General features: G+C 42.1%; 1 protein-coding gene across 1 annotated transcript in view; it reads left to right on the top strand.

The window, feature by feature from the left end:
* The first annotated feature begins 1,017 nt into the window (after positions 1 to 1,017).
* The window catches only part of SUSD5 (sushi domain containing 5), a 72,505-nt gene continuing 57,232 nt past the window's right edge, over positions 1,018 to 16,290 (top strand). The window contains exons 1-2 of the mRNA XM_050938004.1: positions 1,018 to 1,451; positions 15,537 to 15,714. Coding sequence (XP_050793961.1) covers positions 1,352 to 1,451; positions 15,537 to 15,714 — 278 coding nt within the window. The 5' untranslated portion in view covers positions 1,018 to 1,351. The remainder of the gene's footprint in view (positions 1,452 to 15,536; positions 15,715 to 16,290) is intronic.

The raw sequence follows: 16,290 nt of genomic DNA, 5'->3' as shown, positions 1-16,290 counted from the left end.
TCAGCCCTCTTTCATTTACTACACTGTGAGGTGGGTGTGGGGGGCGGTGCAGAGGGAAGGCAGCGGCAGCCTCCGTTTGCAGTCTGCTCTCTCGATGGCTCTGCGTTTCTCCAGCAGGCTGGCGCGTTCCTGCCCAACCTCACATGTCCAGGGGGGGGATCTTAAGAAGCCGGAAAAAAACCATCCCCAAACAAGAATATGAAAAACAACATTTCTGAGCTCTGCTCAGTTCCAACAGCAACACGAAACTATGTGCCGTTTAAGTATTTCACGAAATGGCTCTTGGCACAACTGTCAGTCCCTTTCGGTCTGCATCCATTCCTGGAGGCTTCCTTTTAGTCTTATTCGGGCACGTGTTAGGGTGAGGGAGAGAAGGGACCGAGGAGTGCTGACAGTAAGGGACACAGAGTGCTGACAGAAGCTGCAATCTTCCCACACAAAGCTCTGTCAGTGGACTTCATTCTTGAGCGGCCCTAGCCCATTAGTCTGGGCCCTGCATAGCTGGCTGATGTACTTATCTTGATCTGCAGCCCTCGCCCCAACCTCCTCTCCAGACCTGGGATTCCACACCGCTCAGACAATGCACCTGGCTCCTGACCTGCACTAGCCTTTCTGCTCTGCCCTTTCCGTCCTGGATTCCCACACAATTTAGTCAGTTCACCTCAGCCTGACCTGCAGCATCCCTCCTGCTAGTCCAGCCCTGGGAATCCACACCCCTCAGCCTATGCACTGAGCCCTGACAACAGCAACAGCACCCTTTGCTATCCCGGATCTGGACCTCGCCTGAGCTGACACTGCCAAACAACGTGGTGATGAGTATGTGGTGCAGACCACACAATCGCCATACATTTGAACCCAGATCTCCAGAGATGAAAGCCCCCTCCGTGAACTCATCACTCGCAGCACCACCCGCTATCTAACTCCCCCTTTTCAGGCAGGGGTTTCGCCTGCTTGATGCTTGCAGCTTCCCCCTTTCTCTCCCTCTGGGCTTTTACATTTCTTCCACTCTGACCCATTAGATATTTACTAACAGCGCAATGTGACTTTTAACACCGGTTCTCCATGTGCACGGCCCTGCAGAATTGGGCCATATAAAACCGCTCCCCAAACCCAGCTGGCTGGACGTTTTCCTCTCCCTCTATTCTCTCACTGTAGCAGCCAAGCGAAGGATTCCTCTTTCTTTCTCTCTTTCTTTTTCCATCCCTCCCTCCGTTAGTGCAAGCCCAAGACGCAAGATCCTGCCGAGGGAAAGTGCTCATTGAAATCATCACCACCAGCGAACCTGCGCCTGAGGCTCAGAGGAAATAAAACTCCTTTATAGCCAACCTCCTGCGGCTGAGGACTTAATAGCATGGCAATGGCTCCAGGCTCTAAGAGATTCACACTCACCTTTGTCCGGTACATGGGATCTGTCTGTTTTCTTCTCCAGATCGTCTCTGTTGAGGCTGATGGTGAGTTCAATGCAGTTCGGGCTGAGTTAGTATTAGTGGAATCAGATTTGTATGTTGTTATTGCAATTTTTTTTTAAATAAATAAACTTAAATATACGCCCCATTCTGGGTTAAGGAACGCCTGATTCGGAGTTTTTTTTAAACTCTATAAATATCCTGGGGTTAAACAGAGAAAAGAATTAAGATCTCATAAGGCTGAGATTATGTTATTAGAACAAAAATATGTGACTGGGAACTTGTCCAGGGGAAATAATAATAAAAAGGCAGGATAAGAAGAAGAATAGTTAAATTTTAGATAGCTTCTCCCACAATCAGTAATGTCTCCCCAAATACCGAACCTGACATCTCCTCAGTACAGGTCCCTCTGGTTTTTAAGCATCAGGTACCTGAAAAACAGGAAGACAAAAGTCAAAGACTTTTCCCTGTAACGTCTTCTCGCCGGTACTACACAGGCTCAAGACATCTGCCAACGTTACTGCACCAGCTACTAGCTACCATGAAATGATCCTTTTTGCTCTCTGACAATAATCTGAATGAACGGTATGCTTTTCCTTCCTAGAAGCCTGTACAGTTTTAACGATTTCACCTTAATTAATGGTGATCAAACTGCCTTAACAAGAACATGATTTATTTAAAAAAAACAACAGTCTGTTTTCCTGGGAGAGAGCAGTGCTGAATGGCCACGCTTGTTTCTTCATGCTCACAATCCGGGTAGACAGAGTTATGCCTGATTTCAGTTTTTTAAGTACACTAACCTCATTCCATTGATGTTTGCTATGTGATTACGGAGGATGGTAAGACAAACATTACTGAATAACAAAAATGTTTTCATTTTGCTCCGAGAATATTTCGTCTCAGTTTTTTGTCTTCGATTTTCATTTAATAATTGAAATAAGAGATGGAAGAGAAAACGGAGACAAACTTTCCTTGCATGTGTATGTTTATTGCATGCTGTGTATAATAAAAGTTTATGCAGCAGAATTCACTGTCATGAATTTGGTGACAATGAAATTAAGTTAAGAATGAAGAAGAAGGAAAAGTCACATCCTTTCAAAGCACTGTAACTTGCAAAACTGCAATTCCAGTTTTAGTGAAGGATCCTCATATAGCAAAACTGCTTTGTGGGGAGAAAAAATACTTCACTATATTTGGAAACAGGGACACAGAGAAAGGAATAATTATTTTGCTTGGTTAGGAAAGCTTTTCCTTAAGTATCAGCGGTAGCTATCCCAGAGACCTTACTGCGTGTCTGGAATGACTGGCTTCTGGTTCCATCCTAAACTGACCTCCCCCGAGATAGCCAAGAGAAAAGGTGGGTGAGATAATATCTTGTATTGGACCAACTTTTGCTGGTGAGAGAGAGAGAGAAACAAACTTTGGAGCTTTTACACAGAGAGGAAAAAATGTTGTTGAACAGTATTTCAGTAACCATTTTTAAAGGCTTACTTAAGGGAGTTCATGACATATTTTAATGGGCATTCAGTAGTTTGTCACATTCATCTTACACATGAAATATACATAGATATGCTAAAATAATTAAGAATTACAGGAAAGAAGACGTAAAGTACAATATAAGTGGAAAGCATTATTATAAAATGATAAATAGTCTCAATTTTTATTTAACTTCTTCTAAACAACATTCTGGAAAACCTGTTAGTTCATTATTACCAAGCTATTCAATGTGTTTTCTTTATATCACGATTTAAGCCAACTCCTGTAATGCTGAGAAATCACTTTATATGAAGTTATGTCACTATGTAGAATTGCCAGGTTTAAACAGATCTGAGAGTATAAACCAGGAACAATATTTCCTTTCATAATAGATTCTGAACTGGCCTGAACAGGAAACCATCTTCTCATTTGTGAAAATTATAGATGAAAATTTAATTTTACAGACAATTTCTGCTCTGTAAGGTCTGGAGATGTGAGTGGTAAAATGACAAGGAACAATCTGGATTTTATATATATATATATATATATATATATATATATATATATGTTACTTTTAACAAAAAATAATGTTTTGCAAACTCCTGAGGGGATTTAGAGTATACCAGTAAAAAACTTATGAAACCAAGCCTGGCCTCTATATAGGCAAACCTCAGAAACTGGTTACAATATATTTCCCTAAGGGAGACTCTGGCTTTACTCTCTGACATGCAAATAATGACATAGTGTAGACAATATAACTAGAGATCATACAAACCTGGTGGAGGTGTAAAGCCTCAAGGATTATTTGATCTAATAGTTCACCACAACACACATGGACATGGTGTAGCTAGAATCCATGAAGACGTAGGTAGAAGCTAAAATAAAATATACTTTAGAATTGCTGTGTGACTTTTATAAGTTAAGGCTATGTCTACACTGGCAACTGAACAACAAAACTTTTGTGTTTCAGAAGTGTTAACCCCCCTGCCTCCCCACCCGTAGAAACACAAAAAGTTTTGCCAATGACAAGCACCAGTGTGAACAGCTCTTTGTCGGCAGAAGAGTGACAAACAGCTGCTACACTGTGTGCCTTTTAGCGACACGGCTGTAGTGACACAGCCCTGTTGCTAAAAGCTGTGTACTGTAGACATAGCTTAAATGTGTCTGCTAGTGGCACCTGGACTGAGGTCAGTCAGATAGAAGCTCCCTAAGACCCTGTTTCTCCTTTAATTTACACTGGTGTAAATCAGGAGTATTTTAGAGTCATTAGAGTCAGTGGAGTTACTACAGAATACAACAAGGGTAAGTAGAGAACTAAGCCCTAAGGCTGTTCATCCATGACAATCACAGGTAGATTCCAGATTTGTACATGGAGGGAATGTATAGTCACAAGGATTTACATGGATAGCTTGATTTAGTACAACTACCTGCACATCAAAATAAACTCTAACCCTCATTCTTGTAAAGATGGAGATTTTAGCTATTTCATTAAGGTCATGACTGGCCTCAGCTATACCAGTGTAAATGTGGAGTAACTGGAGTTTTCATTTACACTGGGTTAAATGAATCAGGCCCTGTAAAAGAATTTAAACTTTTACTCTCTGTTTTACCTTTTTCACAGCTGCCAAAATGTCCATATAAACCAACAGTAGTTTTCTATAGAACATTTGGTCAGATGAACAAAATGTTGTAACAATGTGACAGTAATTAATCAGTACAACTAATATAATATTGAAGTGAACACCAGTAGTTTACTTTTGGCAAAAGCTTGCAAAATTGCTCCAGCAAGAAGTAATTTTATTTTTTAGGTTTTGTGTTACATGCAAAACATTTTGCCTGCTCTACTAATTGGATCAGTACAGAAGAAATTCCAGGAATTCTGAATCCATAAAGTTAGACAAAATTAGACACTGGCCTGAGCTACAAAATTCTGACCTTAAACCATATCTAATGTTTCTAAAATTAGGCTGTTGTGGGACTCAAATCTAGGGTTTTGGTTCATTTCTCAAATACAATTGAGAGTATTCTCCTCTCAATATGTTTTTACAAAACTGCCATTAATGTTCTCTCACACACACACAGAGTGCAGGCTAGACCCTCACTATTTCAAATGTGAGGTTTCTTCTTATGGAACTATCAGTAAACAAAAAAGTCAGAGGAACTAATGGACAGATGGAAAACTGATACATTTAAAAGAATAAGGGAAAAGTAATAAGAAGCAACTTCCTGTACTGAAAATGGATTAAGAAAGCTGTGACAAAGGCAGCTCCCAGTTCCCTCCTGAGCACTTGGTTCCTGTTGCTTTTATCTATTTAGATGGAAGGGAAAATAATTTTTAAAAAATGTAAAATAAAAAATATATATTATACTGATTCTTTATGTTAGGGGTGTAAATCAAACCCAAGAGAATGAATGGGAATTTTCCTTTATTCTATTCTAGATGATTTGGTGGTCTCCTCTGGTCTCAAACTCTATGATTCTATTTTTGTTTTATTATCTCCAGGAATTTGTGCATGAGCAGCAGGTGCAAGCAATTCAGGTTTCCATTTACACAGTGCAGAAAATAAATTTGTCAGCTGCATCAATAAATAAATAAAAATCCAGCCCTTACTATGGTAAAACAGAAGGTAAAACTGAATTTACCTGAGTAAGAAGTGCAGAGTTTGTCTCCCACTTTGCTATTTCTCCGATTATGCAACATTTAAAGCATTTTAAATTAAATGAGAAGCAATCATTTATTTTAGATCCTTACAGAAATAAGCTCTCCATTCATGAACAAGCACAGCTGATAATTGCAAAAATCTTACTGTCTGTAATTGAACGCTCCACCCTTGCTATTACAGCCAAGGCCATTGCACTCTATAGCCATAGAAACAGCAATAAAATTGCTTTTTCACTACAGAATGGAATGATGACCCCCACAAAATGTACCTCTCCCCATTTCCAAATGGTCACCACCTCTGGTTTGATGTGACTCATCAGATTATATAACTTCAGGGGACCAACCTTCTGGCATCAGGTCATGGGGTCAGCAGACTAGGTGGGCATTTTGGGGGAGTCAGTAGGTCTGTGTTGAATGTACACAGACTGGGGGTGGGATTGGAGGAATCCATACCATTGGCTACTGGTTTTTGGAGATTAAGCAGGAAAGGGGCTGTATTATTGTTCAATGGAACTGCTCCGTGGTTGGGAAGCCCTATAAAAATGAGCTGCAAACAATTTTTGGAATGCTAAGGTTATGGCTTTTCTTGCTTTGCTTTTCTCTAATGCATAAAGAAAGCCTGAAAAGTGTGGGTCAAAGAAACAGGATTTTTTATTGTTGTTGTTGTTTTATTTTTGGTTTGCTTTTTATCTTAGAAATGTTAGGAATGTAAAGTCTGTTCTGGCCTTAAATCATACCCAAAGGAGCTCAATCTATTTCGCTTACCAAAGAGAAGGTAAGGGAAATGTGATTACGTCTATAATCACTGGCAGAGGGAGAAGATGTCTGGAAGTAGAGAGCTCTTTAATCTCTCAGACAAAGGCATAACAAGGTTCAGTGGCTAGAAGTTAAAGTCAGCAAATTTCAAATGGAAATAAGGTACAGTGCATGTAAGGACCACTGAAACACATTACTAAGGAATAAGGTGTAAATTCTCCATTTCTTGGAGTCTTTGAAACAAGATTGGATGTCTTTCTAGCTAACATATTCTAGTTCAGCCACAAATTACTGGTCTGGAGATAGGAGTCACAATGTGAAATCTAAGGGCTTGGCTACACTTGTGAGTTACAGCGCATTAAAGGAGCCCCGGGCGCACTAGCTCACTCCCGGTCCACACTGTAAGGCCATGGCTACACTAGAGAGTTGCAGCGCTGGTGAGGGGGTTACAGCGCTGCAACTTAGGATGTGGCCACACTTGCAAAGCACGGCCAGCGCTGCAACTCCCTGGTTGCAGCGCTGGCTGTACACCCGGTCGAGCCTCGGGTGTAGGGATTCCAGCGTTGGTGATCCAGCGCTGGTCAGCAAGTGTGGACGCCCACCAGCGCTTTTATTGACCTCCGGGGTATAAGGAGGTATCCCAGAATTCCTGTCCACAACAAACCGGAAGAAAGGGAGAGCTCGGAGTTCAGCCAAACTGCTTATTTAAAAAACAAACACAGCTCCTGTTTGCTGAGCGAGCGGAGGCAGGCAGGGGAATTACTTTGGAATGTTCACAGCTGTTTGCTTGAAGAGAGAAACAGCACTCTCACACGGCAGAGGGGGAGGGGGAAGTCCGTGTTGAGCAGTTGCTTATCTGGTCTGACGGGTATTTAGCAGTACATAATTTGCATTTAGTGAATGAGAGAGGAGTGGGGGAAGGGAGTTAGAACTTTTAAAATGATTGAAGGTAGGCACTGTGTATCTTCCAGTCCTTAGAACTTGCAAGGCAGGGAGCTGAGAACAGTGTCAACTCCAAAAATCCATTCTGTCTGTCTCCTCCACGCTCCCTGTCCCATTCCACCCCACCCCCCTCTTTCGAAAAGCACGTTGCAGCCACTTGAATGCTGGGATAGCTGCCCACAATGCACCACTCCCAACAGCGCTGCAAGTGCTGCAAATGTGGCCACACTGCAGCGCTGGTAGCTGTCAGTGTGGCCACACTGCAGCGCTGGCCCTACACAGCGGTACGAACACAGCTGTAACTACTAGCGCTGCAAAACTGTAAGTGTAGACATGGCCTAAGGCACGTAGAGCGCTCTGATTCCGTGGCTAGAGCACTCCTGGTAATCTACCTCAGCCAGTAGAATAATGTTTGATGCACCCCCGCCAGTGGAGTGCCCCAGCATCAGTGTGAACGAGGTGTTGCATTACTGAGCTCTGATCAGCCTCTGGAAAGGTTCCATAATCCCCTTAAGTCAAGTGGCCACTCTTGTCATTGTTTTGGATATGCCCTTTGAAAGCTTCGTTTGACAGCCAGCATGCTTATCTGCTCTGAGACAAACCAACCATTACTGTGGAATGCTGTATGTGGGGAGGGGGGAAAGGGCGAAGTCTGCTGCTGTCTGAACTTGCAAGACAGCATGCTGACATGCTCTCAGCCCCCCCAAAACCCCACTCTCTCTCCCCACACATACACACAACACACTCCCTGTCACACTCTGCTGGGATAGCTACCACAATGTACTGCTCTCTGTGGCCACTGCAAGAGCTGTTAATGTGGCCACGCCAGTGTACTGTCAGCTGTCAGTGTGGATAGACTACAGCGCTTTTTCTACTCTGCTCTACGAAGGCTGGTTTAACTTAAAGCGCTCTACATCTGCAAGTGCAGCCATGCCCTACACAGGAGGATAGATTAGATGATCATAATGGTCTCTTCTGGCCTTAAAATCTATATATCTCTGGATACTCTAAAGCATCTTGTCTTCTACATATCAGAATGCATTTTTTTTACTGTAAACTATTTGAGGCAGAAACTATCTTTACTTTTGTGTGTTACAGGGTGTTAAATATATTGTTCATGCTAATCAAATAATAAATAATAACTTTCATAAGAACATACATAAGAATGGCCATACTAGATCAGAACAATGGTCCATCTAGCCCAGTATCCTGTTTTCTGATAGTGGCCAGTGCCAAATGCTTCAGAGGGCATGAACAGGGCAATTTTGAGTGATCCTCCATCCCCTGTCATCCAGTCTCAGCTTCTGGCAAAGCTTTTCTTTTTCCAACAGATCAAAAGCTAAAAACAGAATAGTGTAATAATATCAGTACATTTAGAGGCTAAAAAAGCAATGCCGTGATTGTGAAAACCACTCATTGACCTTTGCTTTATAAGATGCAAACTGCAGCAAATTAATCAAGTGTAAGGGGATTGTTGCCCCCTTACTAACATTCAGTGGGGGTGTTTTGGTTTACTAGCTCCCAGCACTAAAAGGGGAGGGGTCGATGGGAAATCAGGACCCTGAGACTGACAGGCCCCAGGAACAATGGTGAGAGGCCAATGCTCTAGGTCAGTCTGATTGACAGGGTGGGCAGGCTAATCAGGGAGACAGAAGGCCAGGGTGGGTCCTTTCTTCCCTGTGAGCTGGAATTGCCTGGTCAGACAGAGTGGGGCCGAGCTAAGGAGAGAACAGGGGCCCAAGCTGAGCTGAAGAGCAGAGCTGTGCCAGATCCAGAGAGCCCAAAGCTGCAGCCACAGAGCCAGAGCTGCAGCCCAGGGAGAGCAGATCCTGTGCTGAGAGCAGAGCTGCAGCCACAGAACCAGAGACGCAGCCCAGGGAGAGTAGATCCTGTGCTGGGAGCAGAGCTGCAGCCACAGAGCCAGAGACGCAGCCCAGGGAGAGTAGATCCTGTGCTGGGAGCAGAGCTGCAGCCATAGAGCCGAGTGTGGTGAGCAACTGGGGCCAGCCAAGAGGGGACCTTGGGCAAAGGGCCCAGTGCAGAAAGACACCTCCAGCCAAGCGTCCTTGCAGACCAGGCTGGGAGGGGGATCTTAACCTGACGGGGGGCTGACACTGGGAAGAAGGGTCCCACCATCCAAAGCCTGGAGGTGTGTGGCCACCACCATTGCAAGTGTCTAACCCGCAGCATACCTGCAGCACAGCCAGGGCCTGCGAAGGAGGCCTGGGACCTACAAGGAACAGACTGCAAAGTGCCTTGATGTCCAGAGACACTGTTTGTAATGCTCCCTGCCACAGAGCAGGGTGATGTGTTTTCCTTTAACTTTTCCCATTTTTTCTTATTCTTTTCTTTAAATTAATTGTTAAGTAAACAACTTGTATTTGCTTTAAATTGTATGGAATAATCAATGAGTCAGGGAGGTGCTCAGTGCAGAGAGGGTACCCTGGAGTGGGGACACCCTAGCCCCTGTCCTAGGTGACCACAGCAGGGTTGGGGGTCGAGCACCCCCAGGAATCCTGGGCCCAGCCTTGTTGGGGCTACGAGAACTCTGCCAGACAGGAGAGTGCAAGGGGAGTCCTCAAGGGCAGGGAGGCCTCTGGGTAAAGGAAGCGGGAGTGAGGACTCAGATCCTTTCGCTAGCCCACTTCACCGGGGTAGCGCAGAAGCCAGGAAAGTTCCCCACAATAGCGGGACCATTCCCCTGCTTACACAAGCATCAAGAACACTACCGTGCAATTGTCATAAACAAAGGCCATTTAAAACACTTAATAATTTTGATACATACACTAGTGTTTTTGTGAACTGCGTTGTCTTATGCATTAGGACAGAGAAAACAAAAAATCTGCAGCAGAAATAAACATCTACTACAGTGAAATTTGTTATATTTTACATACACAAAGAAAGATATACATCATAGAATCCAACTATACCTGCTGTCAGGATAGCTCTGAAATTCTAAAGGTCTTGGACATAACACTTCTTATAAAATGCTCCCAACTATATCTAACTGGCTGCTCTTACTACAGAAAAACATTGCCTGTAAATGGAATGTTATTAAATATTAATGTCTTGCACTGTTTACTAAGGCTAGACTCCTATTGGCTTCAAGAAGTAATCTTGCCTGAGTACTAGAGCATTGAGCCTATTACTATTGATTAGTGATTGGAAGAAGAGACCCAATTTTTTCCCCAAAACTTGAAATGAGCTTTCTGAGGTTAGAAGAAGGTTGGTTTATGTCTCTACTCTTCCTGGTTTCAGCTGGAACCTGAAGAGGAAATACCAAAAATACTGCAAGAAAGACTATTCTCACAGTATTTCTGAACTTGCCAGAACCAAGAAGTGCATGAAATCTCTTGAGAAAGTCTCACAAGAATTCCAGATCAATTTCTAAGCCAAAGAGGCATGACTAGTTTGAACAGGCTAAAAATAAGCATGCAAAATTTAGGGAGGGATTCTGTCTCCACACTAGTCCCCCTGGCCAGCCCTGGTGTGGGAGCATGGTGTGACAGAGATCAGGTGTGAGGAAGCATGTTAGGGGTAAGATAGAGGGGGGGAATAGCACCAGAGCGTTCAGAGTAGTTCTCGGCAGCTCTGAATCCGCAGAACTCCCGGTGGCTGGCTAACTCATGCCAGGGCCATTGCATAAAGCCACCTTTGCCTCCCCAGCCCATGGGCTATGCATTTTGTGCTGTATCTCCAGGAGGCTATCTAAAGCAGACTGAACCTGAGAACCTCCTGAGGTTATCAATTCAAAAGGATTAACTGCATCTATCTAGTACTTCTATCACAACATGTTAAGCTCTCAGCGCTAATGTCAGTATACATGCCCCCAGATCATTAATATTTTTCCTCATTTACATTTTGTGTGCATATGAATTTGCCCCTGATAAAAGTGAAGGGCTCATAAGCAGTTACTACACTGGTGTAAAAATTCCCAGTGTAGATAAGCCTTTTCAGCTAGCAACCTGAAAATCAAAATTTTATTAATTATGTATTATTATTACTCTAGTGCCCAGTGGCCAGAGCCCCACGGTGCTAGGTGCTGTATAAACACATAACAAAAAGGCAGGCCATGCCTCAAAGAACTTGCAATTTCAATAGGCAAAGATGTACTTGAAATTCTATTAATATGTATTTTGCAAGCCCTCCATTAGAAATGTTTCCAGGCCAAATTCTGTCTTGGGGTATGTACACAAAACATCCACTGATTTAAGAGCATCAACTTTGTACAAGAGGGCTGAATTTGACCAAAAGCTAATTTTACAATTCTGATTACTCATTTCAGTTATCAAATGATGAGGCTCCCAAGAATGCCCAGCTATAAATAAAATTATATGTTAATAGCCCCCAAAATTTCTGTAACACCATTATAAGATGTGGAATTCAAAATCAATATTGTAGTTTTGATTTATATAAGGGAACTTACCAAGTAGGTGTACTAGTATATTTTTCCTTTCATTCCCCAAAACACTGCTCTAATAGGACCCTACAGCGAATGATGTAGACACATTGGAAATGCCAACTGTCTTGCAAGTCAAATACCAGAGGATTAAAGCTTATTTGTTTTATTTTAAATGAGAAAACAAATAAAACTGAGAACACATGTTATAAACTAGGCAGATAGCCATAATGTTCTTGAAAACTTTAGAAAAAGTATATAAGTCAATCTGGTATCCAGGTCAGTCTTGTTTATTTGTACCCCGTCTAACCAAAACTTCCTAATAACTTTCCCTAAACAATGGATCAGTCTCACGTTCCCCTAAAATCTATTTAGCCAAATATTTTGGACATCCACAAAACCTTTCAGATAGGTAGGACTGTACTATATTTAAAAACAAACAAACAAAAACTAAATAGGTTGTCAGAATCTTCTGAATTTTCAATAAAGCCTCATTGAAGAGCAGTGCTTGATTTGCCATAATTACTTGAACACTATAAGGAAAGTTGTCCCTTAGCTCTCAGTCTTGGTTGGCTAGAAAAAGAAACAAGCTTTGGTGCAATCCTGCAAAGCTGCAATTGATATGGACTGCTGGTAAAAAAATTAATGAACTGCACTGCCTCAGATTACATTTTGATGGAGCTCGATCACTTACCAACTTAGTTTCCTTTACATTCTTTTAATTAAAATGTTTGTGGATGAAAGTAGTGCTTATTAAGATGAAGGACTAACATTTACTGCTCAAGTCAGATGCTGCATATGGTTGCCCCAGACAACTCTGTTGGTGCACCTCAGTCCTGAACAGAGACCTTCAACTGTGCTGACCTGTGTGATGGCTTAGTAATGTAGACAAATTCCCTGTTGGAGAGATCCCAAATGGTGGTGGTGAAAACATGCTCTTCTTCCCTTTGGCGGTCTCACTGGATCCATTATCACGCCTAGATTTTTAGGTGGCTGTTGTGGCACCTTTTTTTCAGGCTATAGTTGGTCCCAGGTCTGCCAACATCTCTTCTGATGAAGACCTTGACACAGTCATCTACATATTTCTGATCATCAGGCTACATTACTTCTATGCACTCTTATTTGTTGCCTTTGAAAAGTATTCAGAAGTATCAGTAGTAGAAAATGTAGAGGCTTGCTGCTGTCTCTGCTCTGCACTGGCTCCAGCTCATTTCTGATGGGAATTCAAGGTGCATATACAGTGCCTACCACATCAGAGCCCTAATCTTTGATTGGGGTCTGTGTGTTACCTGAAACATAACTCATTGCAGGAATTGTGATCCTCTTGATTGATCTCATTGTCAGTTACTGGGGTTAAAATCTCTGCTGCTGATGGCAGGATGTTGTCAGTCATTGGGCCACATCTCTGGAAGTTATTCCCTCCTGCAGTCTGCTAGAGCCAAAGTTTAGTTAGCTCCAAGGCGGGGTTATCTGTTTGCTAAAGCCAGAAGTGCTTGAGGAAGGTGATGGGCCTGGCATACAATGCAGGATGGATCGCCTGAAGGGTTCCTGAGCTAGTTTAGTCAAGGCCCATGTTATCTGGGATGAGGGAATTTGCTATTGTCATAAACAGATGGTTAAGGGTTAATGTCTCTTTTTCCTGTAAAGGGTTAACTAGCAGTAAACCTGGAACACCTGACCAGAGGACCAATCAGGAGACAAGATACTTTCAAATCTGGGTGGAGGGAAGCCTTTGTTTGTGCTTTCTGGGTTTTTTTTTTTGTTTGTTCTCTCTGGGTTCTGAGAGGGACCAGACATGTAAGCAGATATCTCCAAGTTTCTGAAACAGCCTCTTCTGTTCAATTTAGTAAGTACCAGTTAGAAAGGCGGTTTAGTCTTTTGTTTTCTTATTTTGCAAATGTGTATTTTGCTGGAAGGGTTGTATCTCTGTTGCTGCAACTTGTATTTGTGCTGGGGGGAGGATTCTCTCTAGTGTCTATAAGCTGAAAGACTCTGTAACATATTCCATCTTGATTTTACAGAGACAATTTTTACCTTTTTCTTTCTTTTATTAAAAGTTTTCCTTTTTAAGAACCTGATTTGTTTTTTTATTCTTGTGTGAGACCCAAGGGGAGGGAGTCTGCACTCACCAGGGAATTGGTGGGAGAAAGGAAAAGCCTGATTTCTCTCTGTGTTAGGATTAATGTCTCTCTCTCAGGGAGAGTGTGGGAGTGGGAGAGAAGGGGGGGAAGGTGAATTTCCTCTCTGTTTTAAGATTCAAGGAGGTGAATCACAGGGATCTCCCAGTGTTACCCAGGGAGAGGAGAATCTGGGAGGAAGAAAGGAGGGGAATGGTTTATTTCCCTTTGTTTTGAGATCCAAGGTGTTTGGGTCTTGGGGTCCCCAGGGAAGGGTTTGGGGGCCAGAAATTGCCCCAAAACACTATATTTTTGGGTGGTGGCAGCTCTACCATTTCTAAGCTAGTAATTAAGCTTAGGGGGGTTCATGCAGGTACCCCATCTTTTGGACGCTAAGGTTCAGAGTAGGGGTTCATACCTTGACAGCTACTAATGCCCCAATTGCTGTCGAATTGTGTTGCAGAATCTAAGATTTTGTTTAAATAAATTGTTACTTATGAAAACAAGAAGTCCTTCCTGACATAAACTGTTGTAATCTGATGTACTGCTGTCTTCCTGGGTCTGCAGACATTCAAACACAAATGCTCTGAGACTTGCGTTAACTCAGTGGAGTGCTAACTTCAAAACCTAATTATAAAAATGTAAATGTAAACATTGTTAATTATTTTGCTGCTTATAATTTTTTGCTGAATCATCTAGCAAATATGCTTATTCTACAAATCAATGATGTCCTAGGCATGATGCAAAACCCTATCTGCCTTCTGCCCAACTGCTAAGACCTCCAGCTTCTACCCTGATAAAGTCCACAATGCAGGAATGTGTTGTAAGAACAAAAATCTGCAGTGCATTGAAAATTTAAAGTCAGGGTAAAATAAACTGAGTTTAAAACAAAATCAAATTATAAGGAATACTTTGCTGATTCTATTAGTCACTTTCATATTTCATTAAATAAAAGCCTTCCACTTTTTAAAAATTTACTTGAAAGTGTGGCATCTTTTCCAGTCTGCAGCTCCAGTATGATATGAAAACCATGGTGATTTGCAGCAGAATTTAGATCCAGGGTTATTGCAAATTATATGAAGCCTTGCCTTGCCTTGCCTAGTAGAGACTGGGAATTACTTTGCTGCTGATATGGAAGAGCCAGTTACATTGCTAGCTTTTTACACTGGTATTTGTTATTTTATAAATTTGATTAATTTTATAAATTAAGTGTAAGACATGCATTACCAGTTCCTATGGGATAGATTCTGACTCTGACTATACACCCATATGAGGGAGTAAGAAGCTCTATTTACACTCCAAGAGCTATACAGACTTTGGATCCAGGCATGTATGAGTAAGGGGAGCCACTCACTCGGCTCAGAAATATATGGAAACTTAGCCCCACTTCGCTAATTATTGACCAAAGGAACTAAACCACATAGCTAAACGTGTATGTGTGTGCATGCACACACTTGTATACAGGAGTAGTAATTTACTAGTGGTATAGGCCAGAAGCAAGGACCAGAACCTTAAAGGTGTTTGGATGCTCAATTCCCATTGATTTCAATAGAAATTAGGCACTTAAATATCTTTGAAGATCTAGGCTTAAGTTACTAGCTCCCAAGATCAAGGAGCTCAGTTAAAATTAAACTAAGATCATAAAAGAAAATAAGTTTAATTTTTCAGTTGATAGGTTTGTCACAATCCACAATATATTTGTATATTTATTTAATACAACACTGTGACATGTGACACGTTTTGTTGTTGTGTGTGTCTGTCTGTCTTTGGTGCTGCAGGGAAGTTGTTCACAGCTGAATCCAGAAACAGCTCTCAGGATCTGAACCTAACCACAGCTCAGAAATTGTGTACGGACCTGGGCGCTCGCTTAGCCACTGTAGAGGAATTGAGACAGGCGGTAGTGGACTGTTCTTTTGCCGCGTGCACCAGAGGTTGGCTGTCCGACGGTACCATTGGGTAAGAAGAATGGAAACAGCAAAATCCACCCTAACCAGCATGAATGATTGCTCTCAAACAAGCTTTCCCCCTTTGGCTAATATTATTACTGAGGAACAGTGGTGACAAAGAAATCCTTATGTAACCAAGTCTCAAGTGTTTCATTCAGATAAGCTAACTACGCTGTTACCTTTCACAAAATCAGTCATGTACAGCTGATGCTGCAGAGATGTGAGTGTACATAGATCACCTAATACACAGTTCTAAAATATATTTGTCTTCCTTTTAATCTTAGAAATATGTTGTTTCAACCAAATTCCCTCTGGCCCACACAATATCTTATTTAAATCCAGAAAATATTGAGTAGCTAGGTGTTAAATCTTGGATGTTGTCATTCACTATTATTTGTTGAATACCAACAGTGTACCAAGTCCTAAAGGAATGTAGGCCCAGATCCTCAAATTTAACTCCCATTCTGAGTGTTAAGTTAGGCACCTAAATACTTTAGAGGATATGAGCCTTACACATTACAGGCCCAATCCTGTGGCCACTGAAGTCAATGGCAAAACTCTCATTGACTTCAATAGTGCAGGGTTG

This window comes from Gopherus flavomarginatus, chromosome 2, assembly GCF_025201925.1.
Source record: "Gopherus flavomarginatus isolate rGopFla2 chromosome 2, rGopFla2.mat.asm, whole genome shotgun sequence".
Classification (NCBI taxonomy): domain Eukaryota; kingdom Metazoa; phylum Chordata; order Testudines; family Testudinidae; genus Gopherus; species Gopherus flavomarginatus.
The sequence above is the reverse complement of the archived record's forward strand: the minus strand, read 5'-3'. Positions and strand labels throughout refer to the sequence as shown.